Source organism: Callorhinus ursinus, unplaced genomic scaffold (assembly GCF_003265705.2).
Source record: "Callorhinus ursinus isolate GAN/ISIS: 27379988/994484 unplaced genomic scaffold, GSC_fseal_2.0 scaffold14, whole genome shotgun sequence".
Lineage (NCBI taxonomy): Eukaryota > Metazoa > Chordata > Mammalia > Carnivora > Otariidae > Callorhinus > Callorhinus ursinus.
Window position 1 is genome coordinate 11098104 of NW_027397076.1, and position 18539 is coordinate 11116642.

An 18539-nucleotide genomic window follows, 5' to 3' on the forward strand; every position below is an offset into this window, starting at 1 on the left:
TAAAACGACACAGGAACTGACACAGAATGACACAGGAACCCAATGGCTAAAGATGGCACGATTTGAACATGGAAAAAGAATGATGAGTGTAACTGATCATAAATGAAATGTATAAAAACCATTACTAGTTAAAAAAAATTTTATTGATCACCTTTCAAAATGACTAGGCTTTAATTTGAAAGTTGGCAAATTATGCTGGCTCTCCTGTGTGAATTTTATTTTATTTGAAGATAACTATGCAGATCATGAGGGAAAAGTTACTTAAAAAGAATTCCAGTTATAGATGTAATGGAGTAAGAGAATGAGAAAAATCACTACCTTACAACCTCAAACAAAATAGTGGATCTAGGCAATAATCATAAATGGCAGTTGTAACCATTAAATGAAAAGGGTGATGTGGAATTAGCATCATTTGCCTCCTGAAATGATGCAATATGAAAACCAGAACACCATTTATGAAGTATTCGTGTCAAAGAAACTGAACCTGAATCTAACCAATCCTCTAAATCTATGCTGTTCAATATGGTAACTGTTAGCCACATGTGGCTATTTAAATTTAACATTAAAATTTTAGTTTCTCTACCACACAAACCACATTCCAAGTATTCAATAGCTACATGTGGCTAATGGCTACCACAATGGACAGAAGGTATAAAAAACATTTCCATCATCACAGAAAGGTCTACTACCCAGTTCTACTACAGGTCTAACTCCAGTCTACAGAAAGTACAGAGTTACAGAATAAGAGATTAAATGACACTTGTAGAAGCAATCTGCCAAATCCAGAGTTTGGGAAATTCTGGAGAGAACTGACTTGGTTTCTTCACCAAATTAATGGAGGGGAAACTTACAGTGGAGATAGTTATAGGCTTATGAGATAAAAACACAACAAAACAAAATACCAAATGGCATGTGTAGCTTGCTTGGATCCTGATTTGAGTAATTTAATCATAAAAGAGGTATTTCTGAAACTGGAGAAATTTAAACAGATTAGACATGAAAGAATTATTAATTTTATTAGGTGTGATAGTAGCACTGTTATTATGTATGTATATATGAAATAGCTCCTATCTTTTAGAGATATATACTGAAATACTGACACTTTAATGTGTGAAATGATGTCAGAGATTCGCTTTAAAATATTCCAGCAAAAAGCAAAATAACAAAACCAAAAGGAATTTAAAAAGCTGGAGGGTACAGGTGAAGATGAAACAAAACTAGTAAAATGTTTAAAACTTGTGAGGCTCTGTGACTAAAGGGTCATTAAAATCTTCCCTCCCATTTTCTTGATGTTTTAAATTTTGTATAAGCCATTGTCATCTCCTAAATCTACTATTTACCCTGTCCCTCAGTTTGGATTCCCCAACTCAATTAAACCATCTTTAATACCATCCTTCATCCCGGCTTTTAACCCATTATCTGACCAGTCCAGCATTCCTGATGGCACTATACCATCCTGCCTTCACACTGTAGACTAAAATTCTCTATACTTGTCTATTTCATTGTCTTTCACCAGATTTTCCTAGTTTCTCTTGCTCTATTATTTCCTTATTCTTCAGCATGACCCTGTAGCTCTTCCCTAGTAATACGAGATAAAAGGGCAATAATATCTTTATTCCAGTATTTGGTTCTATATTAAACAAAATCTTTCACTGAGTGCTCTATACATTCTCCATAATCACCAAATTCATTTCTAACAAGTAATTCTGAAATTCAACTTATCAAGTACATCAAACCAAGACAGACATGGCTTAAGAAATCAAGAACTTCTCTGAGGATGTGTGACTTTAAAATGACAAAGAGAAGATGGAAAAGATAAAATAACCAACTAGACAAATCTTTCCAGCTAGACAAAATAAGGGTAAGGAAAACGACTCCAGGGATAACTATCTTGTAAAGGTCAGCCAAATCAATGCTAGATTAGTCAATAATTTGTTCTCTGTAAATTAGTTCATTTATACCTGTGCTTATTAGTTCTCCCTTAGTTTCCTACATTTTCCTTTTGAAAAATTGTATATTGCCTCACCCACAATGAAAAAGATAAAATTTTCACCTCAGATAAGTGAAGTGTGGTCTTAGGAACAGACTAGCTTCGGAGTTGAGGGAAAAGTCACAGAAGACAAGCAAAAGTAAAAGCAAAGTTAGAAATCTAGACAAAGTTAATAAGTATAAAATCCTTCCCGTCCTTTAAAAAAAATTATGCTTAGGTAGGCATTTATTTCCATCTTTAAAAATATTTCCCTTAAAAGGCAGTATGACTGACTGAACCATGCTCTGCACAGAATCAAACACAAATGAGACATTCATTAAACACTTGCTTTTGCAGTAAGCACAGGCTATACTACTGACAAAAAACATGAAGTTTAGATTTCTAATGCCATTTAATGAACAGTGGAATGAACACTTCATTGAGTACACTGGAATTTAACCAAAGGCTAGGACACAAGCAAATTAGTGTTGTCAGATTACTTATACCTGAACACAGTGATCATAAAACTAAAGATACCTGATTGTGTTCAACTCTTCTTTGCTTGAGTGTTACTGGAGTCTTTGCTCTGCCCTTTAGTGGTTCTCTCTTCTCAAGCTTGAGCTCTATTTTAGAGTCTGGAAATAACATCGGAGAAACATTACTCTCTGGAATACATAATAAACTATAATGTCATCCTAACATTACTCTGGAACCTTGGTTTTAGGCACATTCTTATGTAAAACAAGTTTGCCTATTGGTTATTACCTCAACAGACCATGACTGTTCAACTGCAATTTCTGTCTTTAAAAACTTTACTTTCCCATTCTTATTTTATTCCATTTTTATCTCTCCAACTCCTTTGTCTGATCACTGCTTCTTCCTATTTATTCTTTCCTTTTTCTGGAACTACCTAAAACATAAAGTGAATTCAAACTGCCCATGGAGGCTTTTCACAAAAAACTACTTGAATGTGGGGAAAGGATATTGAAACACATAGTTGTTAATATTCTTTTGTGCATACAGTGCATTACTACTATATAAACAAAGGTTAGTCATTAAAATTTGAAATATGGAAGAAAGAAAGCTATAAGGCATTTTAAGACTGAAAACACCTGTATGGTATCAAGCCTCTAATAACAAGTAAGTGCAGTAATGTTACTACTTTAGTACAATTTAAAAGTCCTCACTTGTTTTAATGTGATTATAAAAAAAACCTGGGTACAACTGAGGAGGTGAGGAAGAATCCTGTTTACAGAAAATAACACTCACAGGTCATTTCTCGAGTTCCTCCTCTCCATAATAAAAATAACATTTCTTTAAAGAGAAGCTAGTGCATATATATTAATTAGCATATCACCATGATGCCAAACAACTCAAATATATCTCTTTATAGTCTTCAATATTCCACTCTCCTAGCCTTGATTTTTATCACCATTTGAAGAGCTAGTTTTTAATCTCTACATCCAACATGGGGCTTGAACTCATGACCCCAAGAATCACATGCTGTACCAACTGAGCCAGGCAGGTGCCCCTGAAGAGCTAGATTTTTAAAGACTTGTAAAAAGTTTTAGTTAACTCCCACATTTTTGCGGCCATTAATCATAGGATAGCAAAATTAGTGTCTGTTGTGACTACTAAAACTTGTTTATTACCAAAAATTTAAGTTAGATTACTTTCCTACCAGAGATAGAAATGGAGTCAATTCTTAAAAAGCTTAGTTTTTCATGAACTTGATGCACTGGTGCTAAAAAGTAGTCAGGACAGTTAAGTTTTGCTAACTATCTAGTCTAGTACTAGTCAGTCCTGAGTCTACTTGCAATTTCCCCCCAAACAGTGATTTTTACCATGTTAGTTCAAATAGTTCAATTTTACTTAGGATTAAGGCATCAACCCCACCCCCACCTCCCCAAATGTCTATTAATGGATGGATATTGACATATTTATATATTAAGGGACAACCCTTAGCATTATAAACCTTATGTTTTATTAACACAAAATCTAAGAATGAGAAATCACAAAGTAAAGAACCCAGTAGTAATTGAGCAGAAATTGATTAAAGTATCTGGTTATAGATTAATTCCTCTCAAATTTAAATTCGAACAGCTAAAAACCTGGTCTTTAATAGAAGAAAAACCACACAACGATAAATAGAGTATTTTCAACTATACCATTGGAATCTCAAGCAAGTTTCACTGAAGAAACAGAAAAGGAATGTTCATGCACAAATACCTAACTTGTTGCAACTCCAAGAATAAAACACACATACAACAGGTTTCTGGAGACCACACAAAACTGTTCAAATTACAACTTTATTGAATTTGCAGAAGCATTCTACAGTAATACATTTAAAAAAAAGTCACATAGCACTTAGTAGGTACATGTATACATGTACATTCCAGAAGACAAATAACAAATAAAATTACTCCCAGGAACCTGCAAAGATGGACATGTATACTAAGAATATGATAATGGCCAGGAGGACCAAAGGGACTGTATTTTGCTGATACTTAATACTACTATTTTCCATAAAAATACAAAGAAACTTGATTATTAAATGCCTCTACAGTTAGACTCATCTTACAATCATAGAAATGAAAACACAGAATATACTGCTTTATACAAAATATAATATGATTTCTTATGAATTTTTAAAAACCTAATAAATTTGCTTTTTAGAATTTAGGTTAAACCTAATCATCCATGAACCACAACATAACTTGAAAGTATTAAAAAAAAAAAAAAAAAAAGCCCCACTTTTCCAGTGTCTAGTTCATCTGACAAACTACAGTGATGAGAATGCGCTATTCCAGAATTATATGGTTTAGAGAAGTATTTTGTAAGGTGTGGTCCAGGAACTGTTGCTACCAGTCCTTGAAGAAATGAGACACTTGTACCAGAATGTAAACTGGCACATTGTTTTATCAATAAAATTTTGCCACAAAAATAAACACTGTCATTGATCTTAAGTGTCTCTAGATCCAAATTCTGGTGCATACTTATCTGTGGATCAATAACTGTCTGTAGACTGGCACTTTGAATTTCATTGATCTAGATTATGAAGGAATACAGAAATAAAAAACAAACAAAAGAATAAAAGAAAAAAAAAAAGTAGACAAGTTCCAGAAAGTGAAAAGATATTTAGTAAAACTTAAATCAGTGAAGACTCCACTTACATTCTACTTATTAGCATTTTCTTAGTTTTGGAGAATTGTAAAATCTTAATAGGAGAGAATGAACTGTATGGGGCAAAAATGTGACCTAGAAATCTTTAAATTGTTTGTATCAGGCTTTTTCTGTCTGTGCAACTGAAAAAATAAAAAAAGGTAGTTCTATGTAAGCAAATACTTTTATATTGTAATTTGATGGGTAGAAGCTTGACTTTGAAAATAGCCCAACCTGGAGACTAAAAAAAAGATTTTCAAAGAAAATTTTGGCATAAAAGCACTTGAAATTCTTAGGGAAGCTGCTAAGTTCCCCGTATCAAAGATCAAATAGGTATCTTTATTCTTAACGTTATTAGCGTTTATTTCCACGCTTTTTAGTTACTTTGTGTACTTCTCCTCCAAATAATGTTCCACCTTTAAAGGGCATAACCACCAGCTTATTCTTTGAAGCTGGATTAATTTTACAGTCCTTTAGCCAGAGATAGCGGCGACCTAAAGTGGAAGATCCCATGCTATGGGCAGCCATCTTTACTTCATCAAATGCAGCTTCACAAAGAAATGAGGCTGCATCATATGTTTTGCTCAGAATCCCAAGTGCCTGGTGCATATGACTAGGATCTGAGCTAAGAATTTGTGCAGCCTGACTAATGTCTGCCTGCAGAGCCTTGACTACAAAGGCAGTATGAGTTGCAATCTGCAATGCTGATGCTGCAGCTTCGTATGTTCTACAAAGTACCAAGTCTAACTGTTTATCACAGGACTCCGTGGAAGCTGCCTGAATACCTACTGGTGGAGTGGCTTCAGAAATAAACTCCAGTATTTCATCATCTACTTTCGGAACTGATAACATCTGTGTTGCCTCTCTGGAGGAAATTGGATACTTGCATGCCAACGAAGGCAGTTGCCTGTCAATTTGCTGCCACTCCTCTTCAATTACCTTTAAAATAGATTCATGGAAGGGAAAAGATAGTTCTGGGGCATCTATTCTCTCATGTTGTGATGGGTTAGACATTTCTATGCCTAAGGTAGTGAGTGAGTGAGAGACAACAGTTTTGGCAAAAGATGACATCAGTTCAGATCCAGGTGTATTTTGAAATGTCACAAAGGAACCTGAATCCTTTTCCTCTACTGTCTTTTCATTGGGCCTAGGGAATTTTCGTGGAGGAGACAGGGATTCAGTGTCTTGATAATCAGATCGATCAATTCTCTTCCATCTGTTTTCTATATCCATTGGGGGTGTAGAGTTTGAAGTCCCAGGCAAACTACCTACCCCACCCTGGACCAACAAAGAATTGACATAATCTCTGATTGCCTGAGCAAGTGGTGGAGAAATTACTTGTGATCTCTCAGACTCTTCTAGTGCTTTCCTTTCACTGGAGAGAACTGACTGATCTGAAACACGGGACCTCTCAGTACACAATGGTTGAATTCCACTTTTCTCTCCACGATAAATATTTTCTACTGTATCTTTATAGCAAGTAGTGGTGGTTTCTTTAATCAGTGAAGGAGAAGCTGCAGCAGAGACCAACATGGCAGCGAGTTCATGCTGAGAAGATGCCGAAGAACTTTTCTCTACACATCTATCATGGCTAGACTTGGAGGAAGTAAACAAATTCCCTCCAGAGGCTAACTTCTGCAACTGTTCCCTGCCAGGCAAGGTTGTGGCAATAAGAGGTTCCCTAGGTGGGTCTCCCTTAGAAGTATGAACTTTCTTAGCTGCCTGTAGTTCAGTCCTGCCCAAAGGAGGACGGGTGGAGATTTCAGGAAAAGAAACACCCTGAAAAAATCCACCAGAGGGAGTAGTTGGAAGTTCAGAAAAAGGAACAAAATCCCTAGTGGACTTCACTTTCTTGTGTTCTTTCTTCTTTCCTGTAGAGGCAAAAGAGGCAGGAAGTTTAAGCATTACTTGTGTTTAAGTTGATTTTATTCTTTGCCTCCTTGCTAACATAGTGCTGTTGAAGGAAAAGACTATATTTCATATTCTGAACAACCAATTCGACACACTGTGCCCTGGCAGGCAGTGCTTATGAAGATATAAGCAATTTGGGTCAAATTAAATAATCATGAAACTGACAAGTCATATGAATTAAAACTTTATAAATATCAAGTTGTTCTTATTACAGAAAGGTCATTAAATTCATGTACTAGTTTCAAAAAATACTTAAATATTATGGTCAAATTTTCTTAAAATAGTCTACTAAAAATGTCAAAATATTTGCTTCATAGCTGCCTTGAAATCACATCACCTACCAAAACTATAAATTTAAATAGAAATAGAAAACAGAGAATATATGCCTTATTATAAATACTACTACTATATATTAATTATAATAAACTGGACACATGTAATCTATCAGTAGGATAAGGTCTCAAAAGGATAACAGAATAAAGAAAAGCAAGTGATAAGATTTGGCATGATATTTATATAGTTTTTTTAAAGTTCAAAATAATGTTATGTTTTAGATGCATATGAAAAAGTATTTAGAGGCGCCTGGGTGGCTCAGTCAGTTTGTCCGACTCGTGATCTCAGCTCAGGTGTTGATCTCAGGGTCATGAATTCAAGCCCACACACACACAAAAAAAGTATTTAAAAATGGACTGGAAAGATTAGCACCAAATTAATGATGGTGGTTGCTTCTGTGTTAATAATACTTGGAAAGGGTAAGTGGGGAAACTTCATGTTTATTTTTAATATTTTATTCTTTTAGAAAAATGAAATTTGAAGCAAAAAAGATAAAGGTACCTGGCAATTTTAGGTGACCAAAAAAAAAAAATCAGACATTTGTATATTTCTGTTTCTTAGAATTCTCAACAAAAGGTATTTAAATCAAATTACTTGGAGGATTACTGATGATATGAACAAAAATTACATATAACTTGGTAATATTTAAAATTTTATCTTCTTCATGGTTACTGTATCTTATGAGTCTGAAAAAAATTACATATATTTGACTAACATCATTTAAAATTTTACCTTCCTCGTTGTCACTGTATCTGTCAGAGTCATTACTTCCATTCTGTCTTGTATTTTCTGCTGATGAAGAAATTGTTGGCAGGGGAGTAGATGATCTTGACTCTGCTCCCTGTTCCCTCAGTTTCAACAGTTTTTTCTCATACAGCTTCCTGGTTGTTCCTGTATTAAGGCAGAACTTGCTTTAGCATTTGTATTGTCTTATTTAAGATCCTGCTCACTGTCTTCAGCAACATTGAAATGTTACATTCACTCTTTCCTCTTCTACATTTAAGTGCTTTAAAAACTATATAAAAGATTCTTTTCTAAAACAGTTGTTTTTCTGAGATTTAAATACATGATTATAACATTTCTTTTAGTAACCTGGCATACATAGTAGATTGATATAAATTTTACTACAGATCAGCTACTAAAGAGCCATGTATGACCAAGTATTTTTGACTGAAAAGTCTTGGACTGTATTTCTTCCCAGTACTATGTAATAGTATTTCCCTTGTAGAAAAAGTCATTTTTATAAACAGACTATATTCCTCTGAATACTATGATTAAAACCTCACAACTCTTAGAGTTTAATATGCCTAAAAAGAGCCACTCAGGTATGGGAAAAGTCATATAAATCATTTTTTTAGTTGATTTTCATATAACATTGTATAAATTTTGGGGGCACCTGGGGAGCTCAGTGGGTTGGGTGTCTGCCTCTGGCTTGGGTCATGATCCTGGGGGCCTGGGATTGAGCCCCACATCAGGCTCCCTGCTCAGTGGAGAGCCTGCTTCTCCCTCTCCCTGTACTACCTGCTCGTGCTCTCTCTCTCAAATAAATACAATCTTAAAAAAATAATCTGTATAAATTTAAGGTATTAAATCACATTTAGATAAAACTACTTTGTGATTAAAATGACCTTTTATGGAAAATGTGTGCCACAAGCAGAAATTACATACCAATTAGATAACAAAGTAAAATGGATTATAAACACATTTTTAACACATTTCAGCATGAATGACAATTTAAAGCCAAAAACAGCTTTTATTTTCAGGGTGGCTGGGTCGATCAGTTGGTTAGGCATCTGCCTTCGGCTCAGGTCATGATCCCAGGGTCCTGGGACTGAGCCCCGTATTGGGCTCCCTGCTTGGCGGGAGGCCTGCTTCTCCCTCTCTCACTCCCCCTGCTTGTGTTCCCTCTCTTGCTGTCTCTCTCTCTGTGTCAAACAAGTAAAATCTTAAAAAAAAAACCAACACCAAAAATAGCTTTTATTTTCTATTTTAGACTAGCTGTATATCTCCCTGGTTTCTAAGCTGAATAAAATGATAATAAATATACATTTTTTAGAAACAACACATCTCAAAATGTTATATAAGTAGTTGTAAGATGAACAGCTAGGGAGGGGGAAATGGAAGATGTTGGTCAAAGGGTACAAAATTTCTGCAAGATGAGTAAGTTCTGGAAATCTAACATATATAATGGCCTATAGTTAATATACTTGAAATTTGCAAAAGTAGACCTTAAGTGCTCTCTCATCACACATTCATACACAAAATAAAACTGTGAGGTGATGGATATATTAATTGGCTTGATCACAGTGATCAATTCACAATATATAATACAAAAACATCAAGTCATACACACTAAATATATATAACTTGTCAATTATACCTCAAAAAAGCTGGGAAAAAATGAACTGCTGGTATGCCAACATGTAACTTAATATATATTAATATATAATATACATTTTTGCAGCATCTTCCTTTTGGAATTTTAAATGAAAAATTAGAAAGGGTATCAAATGTGTGTTGGTGTCCACAATAGCCAAACTGTGGAAAGAGCCAAGATGTCCAACAGATGAATGGATAAAGAAGATGTGGTATATATACACAATGGAATATTATGCAGCCATCAAAAGGAATGAGATCTTGCCATTTGCAACGACATGGATAGAACTGGAGGGTGTTATGCTGAGTGAAATAAGTCAATCAGAGAAAGATATGTATCATACAACCTCACTGATATGAGGAATTCTTAATCTCAGGAAACAAACTGAGGGTTGCTGGAGTGGTGGGGGGTGGGAGGGATGGGGTGGCTGGGTGATAGACATTGGGGAGGGTATGTGCTATGGTGAGCGCTGTGAATTGTGCAAGACTGTTGAATCACAGATCTGTACCTCTGAAACAAATAATGCACTATACATTAAGAAAAAAAAAGAAGATAGCAGGAGGGGAAGAATGAAGGGGAGTAAATCGGAGGGGGAGACGAACCATGAGAGACGATGGACTCTGAAAAACAAACTGAGGGTTCTAGGGGGGAGGGGGGTGCGGGGATGGGTTAGCCTGGTGATGGGTATTAAAGAGGGCACATTCTGCGTGGAGCACTGGGTGTTATGCACAAACAATGAATCATGGAACACTACATCAAAAACTAATGATGTAATGTATGGTGATTAACATAACAATAAAAAATTTAAAAAAATGTGTTGGTAATTATATTCATAGGTTTATTACCAGCTATTTGGAAGTAGTGTGCTAAATAAAATGAAAGACAACATTCTAAATTTTTGTTTACAACTTCACCTATAGGAAAAAAAAATCTGAAATCTTCAGTGTTCAAATTTTTAAAAATTTTATTTTATTTAAATTCAATTAACATATAGTGTATTATTAGTTTCAGAGGTAGAGTTAACAGTGATTCATCAGTTGTGTATAAACACCCAGTGCTCATTATATTACGTGCCCTCCTCAATGCCCCTCACCCAGTTACTCCATCTCCCACCCCCTCTCTTCCAGCAACCCTCAGTTTGTTTCCTATGGTTGAGTCTCTTATGATTTGTCCAGTGTTCAAAATTTTACATAACTTAGAAGACCAAAACAGACGTTTCTCATCTTGAGGTTACTCTCAAGACCCTCCAAAATTAAGGCAAAAATCACCGACAGTAACCAAATGATGGAAATCCAGTGTATTTAGTACCAAGTTTTCTTCTTTTAGTTTGTTAAGGGATCATTCTTGATTTCCAATCAAAACAAGAGTTTAAAAACGGTACTTTTAATGGTAACTGAAAATGGGTACTATGCTATGAACTGATTAACTTGAGTTATATTAGTAAGTCTGTCACCAATTTACTGACTTGGATGAATTTGGCCAACTATATCACCTCAGATTTTCCTCAATTGTCATGTAAGATCCCTATGTCTCACCAGGTAGTTGTGACATGAGCACCATATGAAACAATTTCAACAACAGAGATAATCTTGGAGATTATCTAAATTCATTTCTCTCATTTTCCTCATATATAGTTAAGGAAACTGTGTCCGGGTCATATAAATAATTAATGATACACTGTTCCTTAGAACCCAAACTCTGCTAGACAAGAAAACAATGTGGGGCACTCACAGAAAAGGAAATTTTACCAACTTACCCACAATAGGACCAGGATTCACTCCGTATTTCACAAGCTGATCCAGAAGATCTTCATTAGTGAGCTCTGTTACATCTAGATCATCTTTATCTTCTAGTCTGGGTTTATCAGTTTTCTTTGTGGCTTTCTGTTAACAAAATCCAGTTATAATTTCCAGTTAAAAAATGTTGACCTACTATATAGGACTGTATACAATAAACACGTAAACTCACCCTCTGTCGATTTATAGCTTTATTAGGCCTTAGCAATTTAATTAAATTAAAAGCAACTCATTATTTGAAGGTATTGTAACAAATAACTCATATTTTAAAGGTATTACCATTAAAATGGTCAGTTTTGGCTAGCCTATCTAAAAAAGAGGTGATGGCATAAAAAATTCAAGAGTAAACAGAGTGGGATTAAACATTTTCACCCAGACATTCAGAAATACGATTTACTAATGACCTCTTTTAAAAATCCTTAAAAGTTTAAATTATTCTATGTAAGTTTAAGACTATACCATAAAGATATGTTATATTTAAAAATGATTTCCTTAAACAAGCACATCAGAATTTAAGAAGCCCAAATGAATACAGTGACTTTAGTGGCCAGTTTTTGACCCATGAAAGAAGTCAAACTTTATGGCTATCACCTCTTGACACAGCTTTGTCACCACACTTAGTCCTACGTGGCCGTTTTCTTAGGAAAGGTTAAAGAACATGGAACAAGCTTTGAGAGAAATTTCAAAGGAATTTTTAAAAAAATAACTTAAGCAATGGGCAGTATTTACTGGAAAAACTAAACTATATAACTTCCAAGGCTAAGCAAGAGAAGAAAGCAGAAGTATGGGTACCTTCTAGGGATGTGGCAGATAGCCTTACAAAATGCCTCAGTAACCCAGAAAGCATCAGAGAACTGAACAAAAAAATGGCTGTTTAAATAATGGCCACAAATATCAAAGTCAATTTAGGCCCAAACTGCTATTTAAGGCAAATGAGTCGATACTGAATCCTAGAAATATTTTATGCAAAATGGTGAAAACCATAATTGTATGGACTGCTTACTTTCAATGATTCTGAGGGGGGGGAAAAGAAATATCAGACATGATTTGGCCATGTGTTAGAATTTCTGTTTTTTAGCCAAATAAAAATTTGAAATATTTTATATAACGCAGGATTATGAGAAATTGTTTTTTAAAGATAACTGCTAATAAGAACAATGACATCAATTCAAGAGAAATCTTTAATACAACTAAAAAATGGCCATGGAAGTTAGTGAGGGTACTTTCAGAAGACTTTAATACACATATTGCACTGAAAAAGGATCAGGCTCAAATCTTTAAGCAACTTACACATTAATGTCAAAATAGTTACCAAGGGTCTAAGAGTTCTATATAGCATAGCCTTGAATTCTTCAGAGAAAAAACTTCTTTTTTAATCAAATAGACCAAATCCTGTGTTAATGACTTACTTGAATTTTCCAAAAGGTTGGAAAGAAAAACTCCCCTGTATAACATAAATACTTTAAATAAAAGAAAATCAATCAAGTACAGATTACTGGTAGATAATCCCTCCCACCCTAAGAATTTTCAAATTTTATTATCAAGAAAACATCCAAGAATTTTAGTTTCTTACAACAGCCTGAGGTTTTCAAGAAATCTCCTTCTTTGGCACTCATCACATTCCACCTATTTGTAAACATACTTTTTCTTCTCCAGATGGTGAATTCCTTGAGCAATAGTCCCTAAGTCTGGTTATCAGAACTTCAAAACTTTTGGAAAAGTTAACCCCTATTTTAAAAAGTCTTACCCCAGTCTGAGTCCTAATCTTGGGCCTGAGAATCTGTATTTTAACGTGTATCTCAGGTGTTTTGGATGCAGCATTTAAGATAGTAGCAGAAAGAAGAGGCACTGTCATATTCATATTGTATCCCAAGCATCTAAAATAAAAAAAAGACTGCCTGACACAAGAGTAGGTATCTGACAGATGTTTTGTTGAGTGAATGAAAGTGCCATCTAGGGAAGAAGAAATAAGTCATTAATTTTTAAAAACCCATTTCTTATTAAGAAATAACAAAAGGCTTGGGGTGCCTGGGTGGCTCAGTGAGTTAAGCATCTGTCTGACTCTTGATTTTGGCTCAGGTTATGATCTCAAGGGTTGTGGGATGGAGCCCATCCCCGGCTCCGCACTCAGATTGTCTGCTTCAGATGCTCTCCTTCTGCCCATCCCTGCTCTCTCTCTCTCAAATAAATAAATAATATTTAAAAAAAAGAAATAAAGGCTTATCAAAAAAAAAAAAGGTTTATCAACTCAAAGCAGAACCCAACAGTCTTATATTTTCTTAAAACTTAATGAAAGAGGGTGCCTGGGTGGCTCAGTCGTTAAGCGTCTGCCTTCGGCTCAGGTCATGATCCCAGGGTCCTGGGATCGAGCCCCACATCGGGCTCCATCCCAGGGTCCTGGGATCGAGCCCCACATCGGGCTCCATCCCAGGGTCCTGGGATCGAGCCCCACATCGGGCTCCCTGCTCAGTGGGAAGCCTGCTTCTCTCTCTCCCACTCCCCCTGCTTGTGTTCCCTCTCTGTCAAATAAATAAAATCTTATAAAAAAAACTTAAGATTACAGCTGTACAAAGAAATCTTAAGAGGCCAATAAACTAGCTTAAGTCAAAAAAAGCAGGAATTCAGCCATCAAAAGGAATGAGATCTTGCCATTTGCAACCGACGTGGATGGAACTGGAGGGTGTTATCCTCAGTGAAATAAGTCAATCAGAGAAAGACAAGTATCATATGACCTCACTGATATGAGGAATTCTTAATCTCAGGAAACAAACTGAGGGTTGCTGGAGTGGCGGTGGGGTGGAGGGATGGGTTGGCTGGGTGATGGACATTGGGGAGGGTATGTGCTATGGTGAGTGCTGTGAATTATGCAAGACTGTTGAATCACAGACCTGTACCTCTGAAACAAATAATGCACTATATGTTAAGAAAAAAAAAAAGAAGATAGCAGGAGGGGAAGAATGAGGGGGGGAAATCGGAGGGGGAGACAAACCATGAGAGACGATGGACTCTGAATAACAAACTGAGGGTTCTAGAGGGGAGGGGGGTGGGGGATGGGTTAGCCTGGTGATGGGTATTAAAGAGGGCACGTTCTGCGTGGAGCACTGGGTGTTATACGCAAATAATGAATCATGGAACACTACATCAAAAGCTAGTGATATAATGTATGGTGATTAACATAACAATAAAAAATTTAATGAAAAATGAAAAAAAAGAGCAGAAATTCATAACAAGTTACCTGATTTTTATCTTTAATTTGCAGGGAGAAAAATTCCAGAAATTTAATGCTATTTTTATGAAATATTAAATTTAATAGGAATACAAACTGGGAGACAGGTAGTGTCTTACCAATAATTATCAAGCCAGCAGTTTCAATCAGGAAAAAGGAACCATTACTTGCACAGATTTCTGCATCCAGAGTTTCATTCCTTTGAGTAAATCAAAGGATCTTAGTTTCATTTGGTCAAAAAATACCAGGTACCTACTATGTGCCAGGCACTGTTTGCTCTCCAGTTTCTTCCCAACTACCAGATGATCTCTAGTGTCTTTTTCAACTTTAAAATCCAACAGTTCTTTGATAATATCACCTATGAGCTACTATTATTTACTACTTCTCAAAACTTTAAGTAGGGTCCACGACCAACGTAGGGCTTAAACTCACAACCCTGAGATTTGAGTTGCATGCTCTACTGACTGAGCCAGCCAAGCGCCCCCAGCTACTCTTATTTTTAAATTTCCACGACTAGTAGCAAGATGCAGTACAACAATAATTAATATAAAATAGATTCTACTGAGCACTTAGTATATATCAAGTTGTGTTCTGGATAACTTCCTACATGTATTAATAGAATCCTAAAAATCCTATGAGACAGATACTAACAACCCCATTTTAGGAGAGGAAACTGAAGACCAAAGTTGCAGAGCTAACTCCAGCAATACAGTAACATTTGAACAGACTTTATGCCTGTATCACTTTCAAAACTTACCTCATCCAATTCTGAAAAAAATATTATGGTAACATTGTATTGCTCTGGAACTAAATAAACACAAAAAAATTCAGAAATCCCATGTTGTAATAGGTATCAACTGCTGAGCACTAGACACCTTAACAAATGCAACCTTTAATAATCCTCAATTAAGTAGCTACTAGTAGTTACTAGATTATTCTTATTTTCCAGATGAAAACTGGGCATCTGATAGACAATGTTTATTGTTCAAAGTCATCCGAATAAGCGGCAGACTCGGAATTTTAATCTCTACTGTAGAATGCTCTGATTCAAAGTCTCTACACTTAACACCTTACTGTAGAGTATGGCAGTCAATTTATGATTTAACTCACCATCGCTAACATACTTTTTACTGTTCTGTTCCATGTCTTTAAATATTTCCTGTTAAAAATTCATGATCCACTAGATGAGACCATTCAAGAATGCTATGCTCCATTGGATTCCAAATAGCTATACCTGCTCTTTGTACCTTGGAATGATGTAAAGCAGATCGCCAACTTTGTGACTTTATTTTTGTGTCAACAATCTAGCTAATTTCAACACCAAAAGCACTGGTGTCATCAAGATGCATTAAATAAGAGCTTAGAAACAAGAGAACTGAAAACCAAAACCAAATTTTGAACATGCAAATACGTTTGTCACATCACACCAAATGAATCTAAGAGACCGTGGCCATGGCTAAATGGAAATTTTCTGCTTTAATTAAATATACTCCTCATAAACCCATGTTTAAATAGAAGGTATGTGCTCTGTCCTTGGCCAATCCACAGTTATGTTTGTTTTAAAATGCTAAAAATGTACCACTTAAAAAAATCTGCCTTATCTACAACTCTCAAACATCATTTGACTTTCTGCTAGATTATATTCTTTAAGAAATGTGACATTATTTTACATATGGTGCTAACAATAGCCACAACATAAAATATTGTACACATAAGAGTAATGTGCCATGGAGAATAATTTTATCGATTATTATAAATGCCCTAAGGCTCTTTTCCTGTAAATTCAAGATTATTTTTCCTATGCCTGACAAAGTCTATCATATTCCTAAATTCAATTATAAGTCACTTTTACTTAATGTGCTTTAAAACAGAAAATGATGCTACCGCCCAACTGCCACTATTAATTTTTTCAAATTGTTGACACCATTGAGCCTGGCATTTGAGTTTTAAAAATTCAAGGCAGGTAAGACTTGAATCTATGGCTATCAAATAGTTTTTCTTAATATGGATTAAAATATTAAATGAGATATAAAGGGCTTAACATGCCACTGGACATTGCAGATTCTCTTAAAATATTAATTCCTTTCACCCGAACTTATTTGCATGGTGCTGACCAACTTTGATAACATGGGAAATTTGAGATGAAATGTGTAACAAACACGATCAATTAACGTACAAAAAAAATCCAACAAATTATATAATCATGGTAGTGGGCAGGGTCTGCAGAAATCAATCTCCAGGAGTTTCCAGCACTTGGTAGAAATTCAAAAATGCTGGATAACTGAACTTCAATTTTTACACCTCCAAGAACACAGAGTAGATTGTGACATACTTTTTTTTTAAATTGAAGTATAGTTAACATACAATGTTATATTAGTTGGGACATACTCTTTTAAAAAAATTTTCTGAAGGAAAAACATCAAAACCAAGGTGGAGGTTTCTGTTGAAAACGAATCATAAAAGTAGGTAAGAATGACCAATCCTATTATAAACACAACCAAGTAGTTCCATGGCTCAAGAATAATACATTTACACAGAAGACAATATAGGTTTCTACAGAAGACTCTCTTTTTTCAAGTGTGCTGATTTAAATGGAGAAGATTTCATTCCCACCAAAAATCTTTACTAAAATCGTTTGAATATTTTTTCCAGAGGGGTTGGGAAAAAGCAGATAACGGATATGCTTTACTTTCTCTTTTTTAAGAAACCTCTTAAATTTCTCTTTATTATGGAGAAGTAAATTGGCTTTCTTCAAATCCACAAAGACATCAGAAACAATAAAGTGCAGTGGTATTTAACACAAATATTTGACACTCCTATTTGCCAGGCACGGACTTAAGACATTAAGATTTTGAATTTCTCTAAAGCTCAGGCTAAGATTTTCAGTTAAATCTACATTATTACATCTTTCTTTCATTTCCACCTGGTAGTCCAGAAAAACACAGATTTTTTAAAAACTAACAACACAACTTTGAAAGACGCAGTACTTCTGAGTTACCAAAACTCAACAACTCTATAAACTCCACAAAGTCTTACAAAGCAACGTATATTACATCCAATCACTAGTTTTAACTACAGTCTGTCATGATTTGAAATCTGAGAGGTAGGCAGTTCACGCCAACAAAACAGCATATAAAAACCCACAGAACAAAAACTAAACTATTCTCAAACAGAATACGCATCTGGTAGAACCAATCTGAGATTTAACTAGGATTAGATATTCCAAATTGCAATCATTGATACGTCAGAATGTCAAGAAATGAGTTCCGAAATCTCTCCTTTTCTTACGCAAAATTTACCAAAAAGGGGGGGAAAAAAACACCCAAAACCCAAACCCTCTGTAACTAGAATTTCCAATTTTCAGCGTATAGGATAACCGCTTAAAGATGTTATTTTAAGGGCTCACTTTAAATTAGAACATTGCCCCGCCAAAAGATGGCTTGTTGCTGGAAAACTTAAACAAGAAAAACAAACGGTTCAAAAAGCCCTCCATATGCAAAACCATAAAAAGGCGGGAATTTCTTTATTTCAAATTTTGGTTAGAAATTAGTATGTCACAAATTGCCCTCCAGGGAGCGCTCTGAGACTCGATTACTAGTCATTTCAGTTAATAAAGCGGGAAAACGCTCGAACGTAACCTACTGCAGTTTCAGGCTGACCCTCCTCTCAAAAGGCTTTCGAATCGGGCACGGAAGTCCCCGTCGAAATACCCACTCCCGACGGTCAAGGAACACCGAGCTATCCGCGAGCCACAGAACAGCAAAC

At 35.4% G+C, this 18539-nt stretch overlaps 1 protein-coding gene across 6 annotated transcripts in view; it reads right to left on the reverse strand.

Annotated features, from left to right (window-relative positions):
- The window catches only part of TMPO (thymopoietin), a 28942-nt gene that overhangs the window by 9386 nt on the left and 1017 nt on the right, over positions 1-18539 (reverse strand). For 4 of the 6 annotated variants that reach the window (XM_025882362.2, XM_025882363.2, XM_025882364.2 and 1 more), the window contains exons 2-4: positions 11509-11635; positions 8108-8266; positions 2507-2604 (exon numbers count right to left, since the gene is read on the reverse strand). In XM_025882362.2, coding sequence (XP_025738147.1) covers positions 2507-2604; positions 8108-8266; positions 11509-11635 — 384 coding nt within the window. Of the gene's footprint in view, positions 1-2506; positions 2605-4262; positions 7003-8107; positions 8267-11508; positions 11636-13295; positions 13731-18539 lie in introns of those variants that run through there. The other 2 variants (XM_073900461.1, XM_025882361.2) reach the window with 2 other exon arrangements.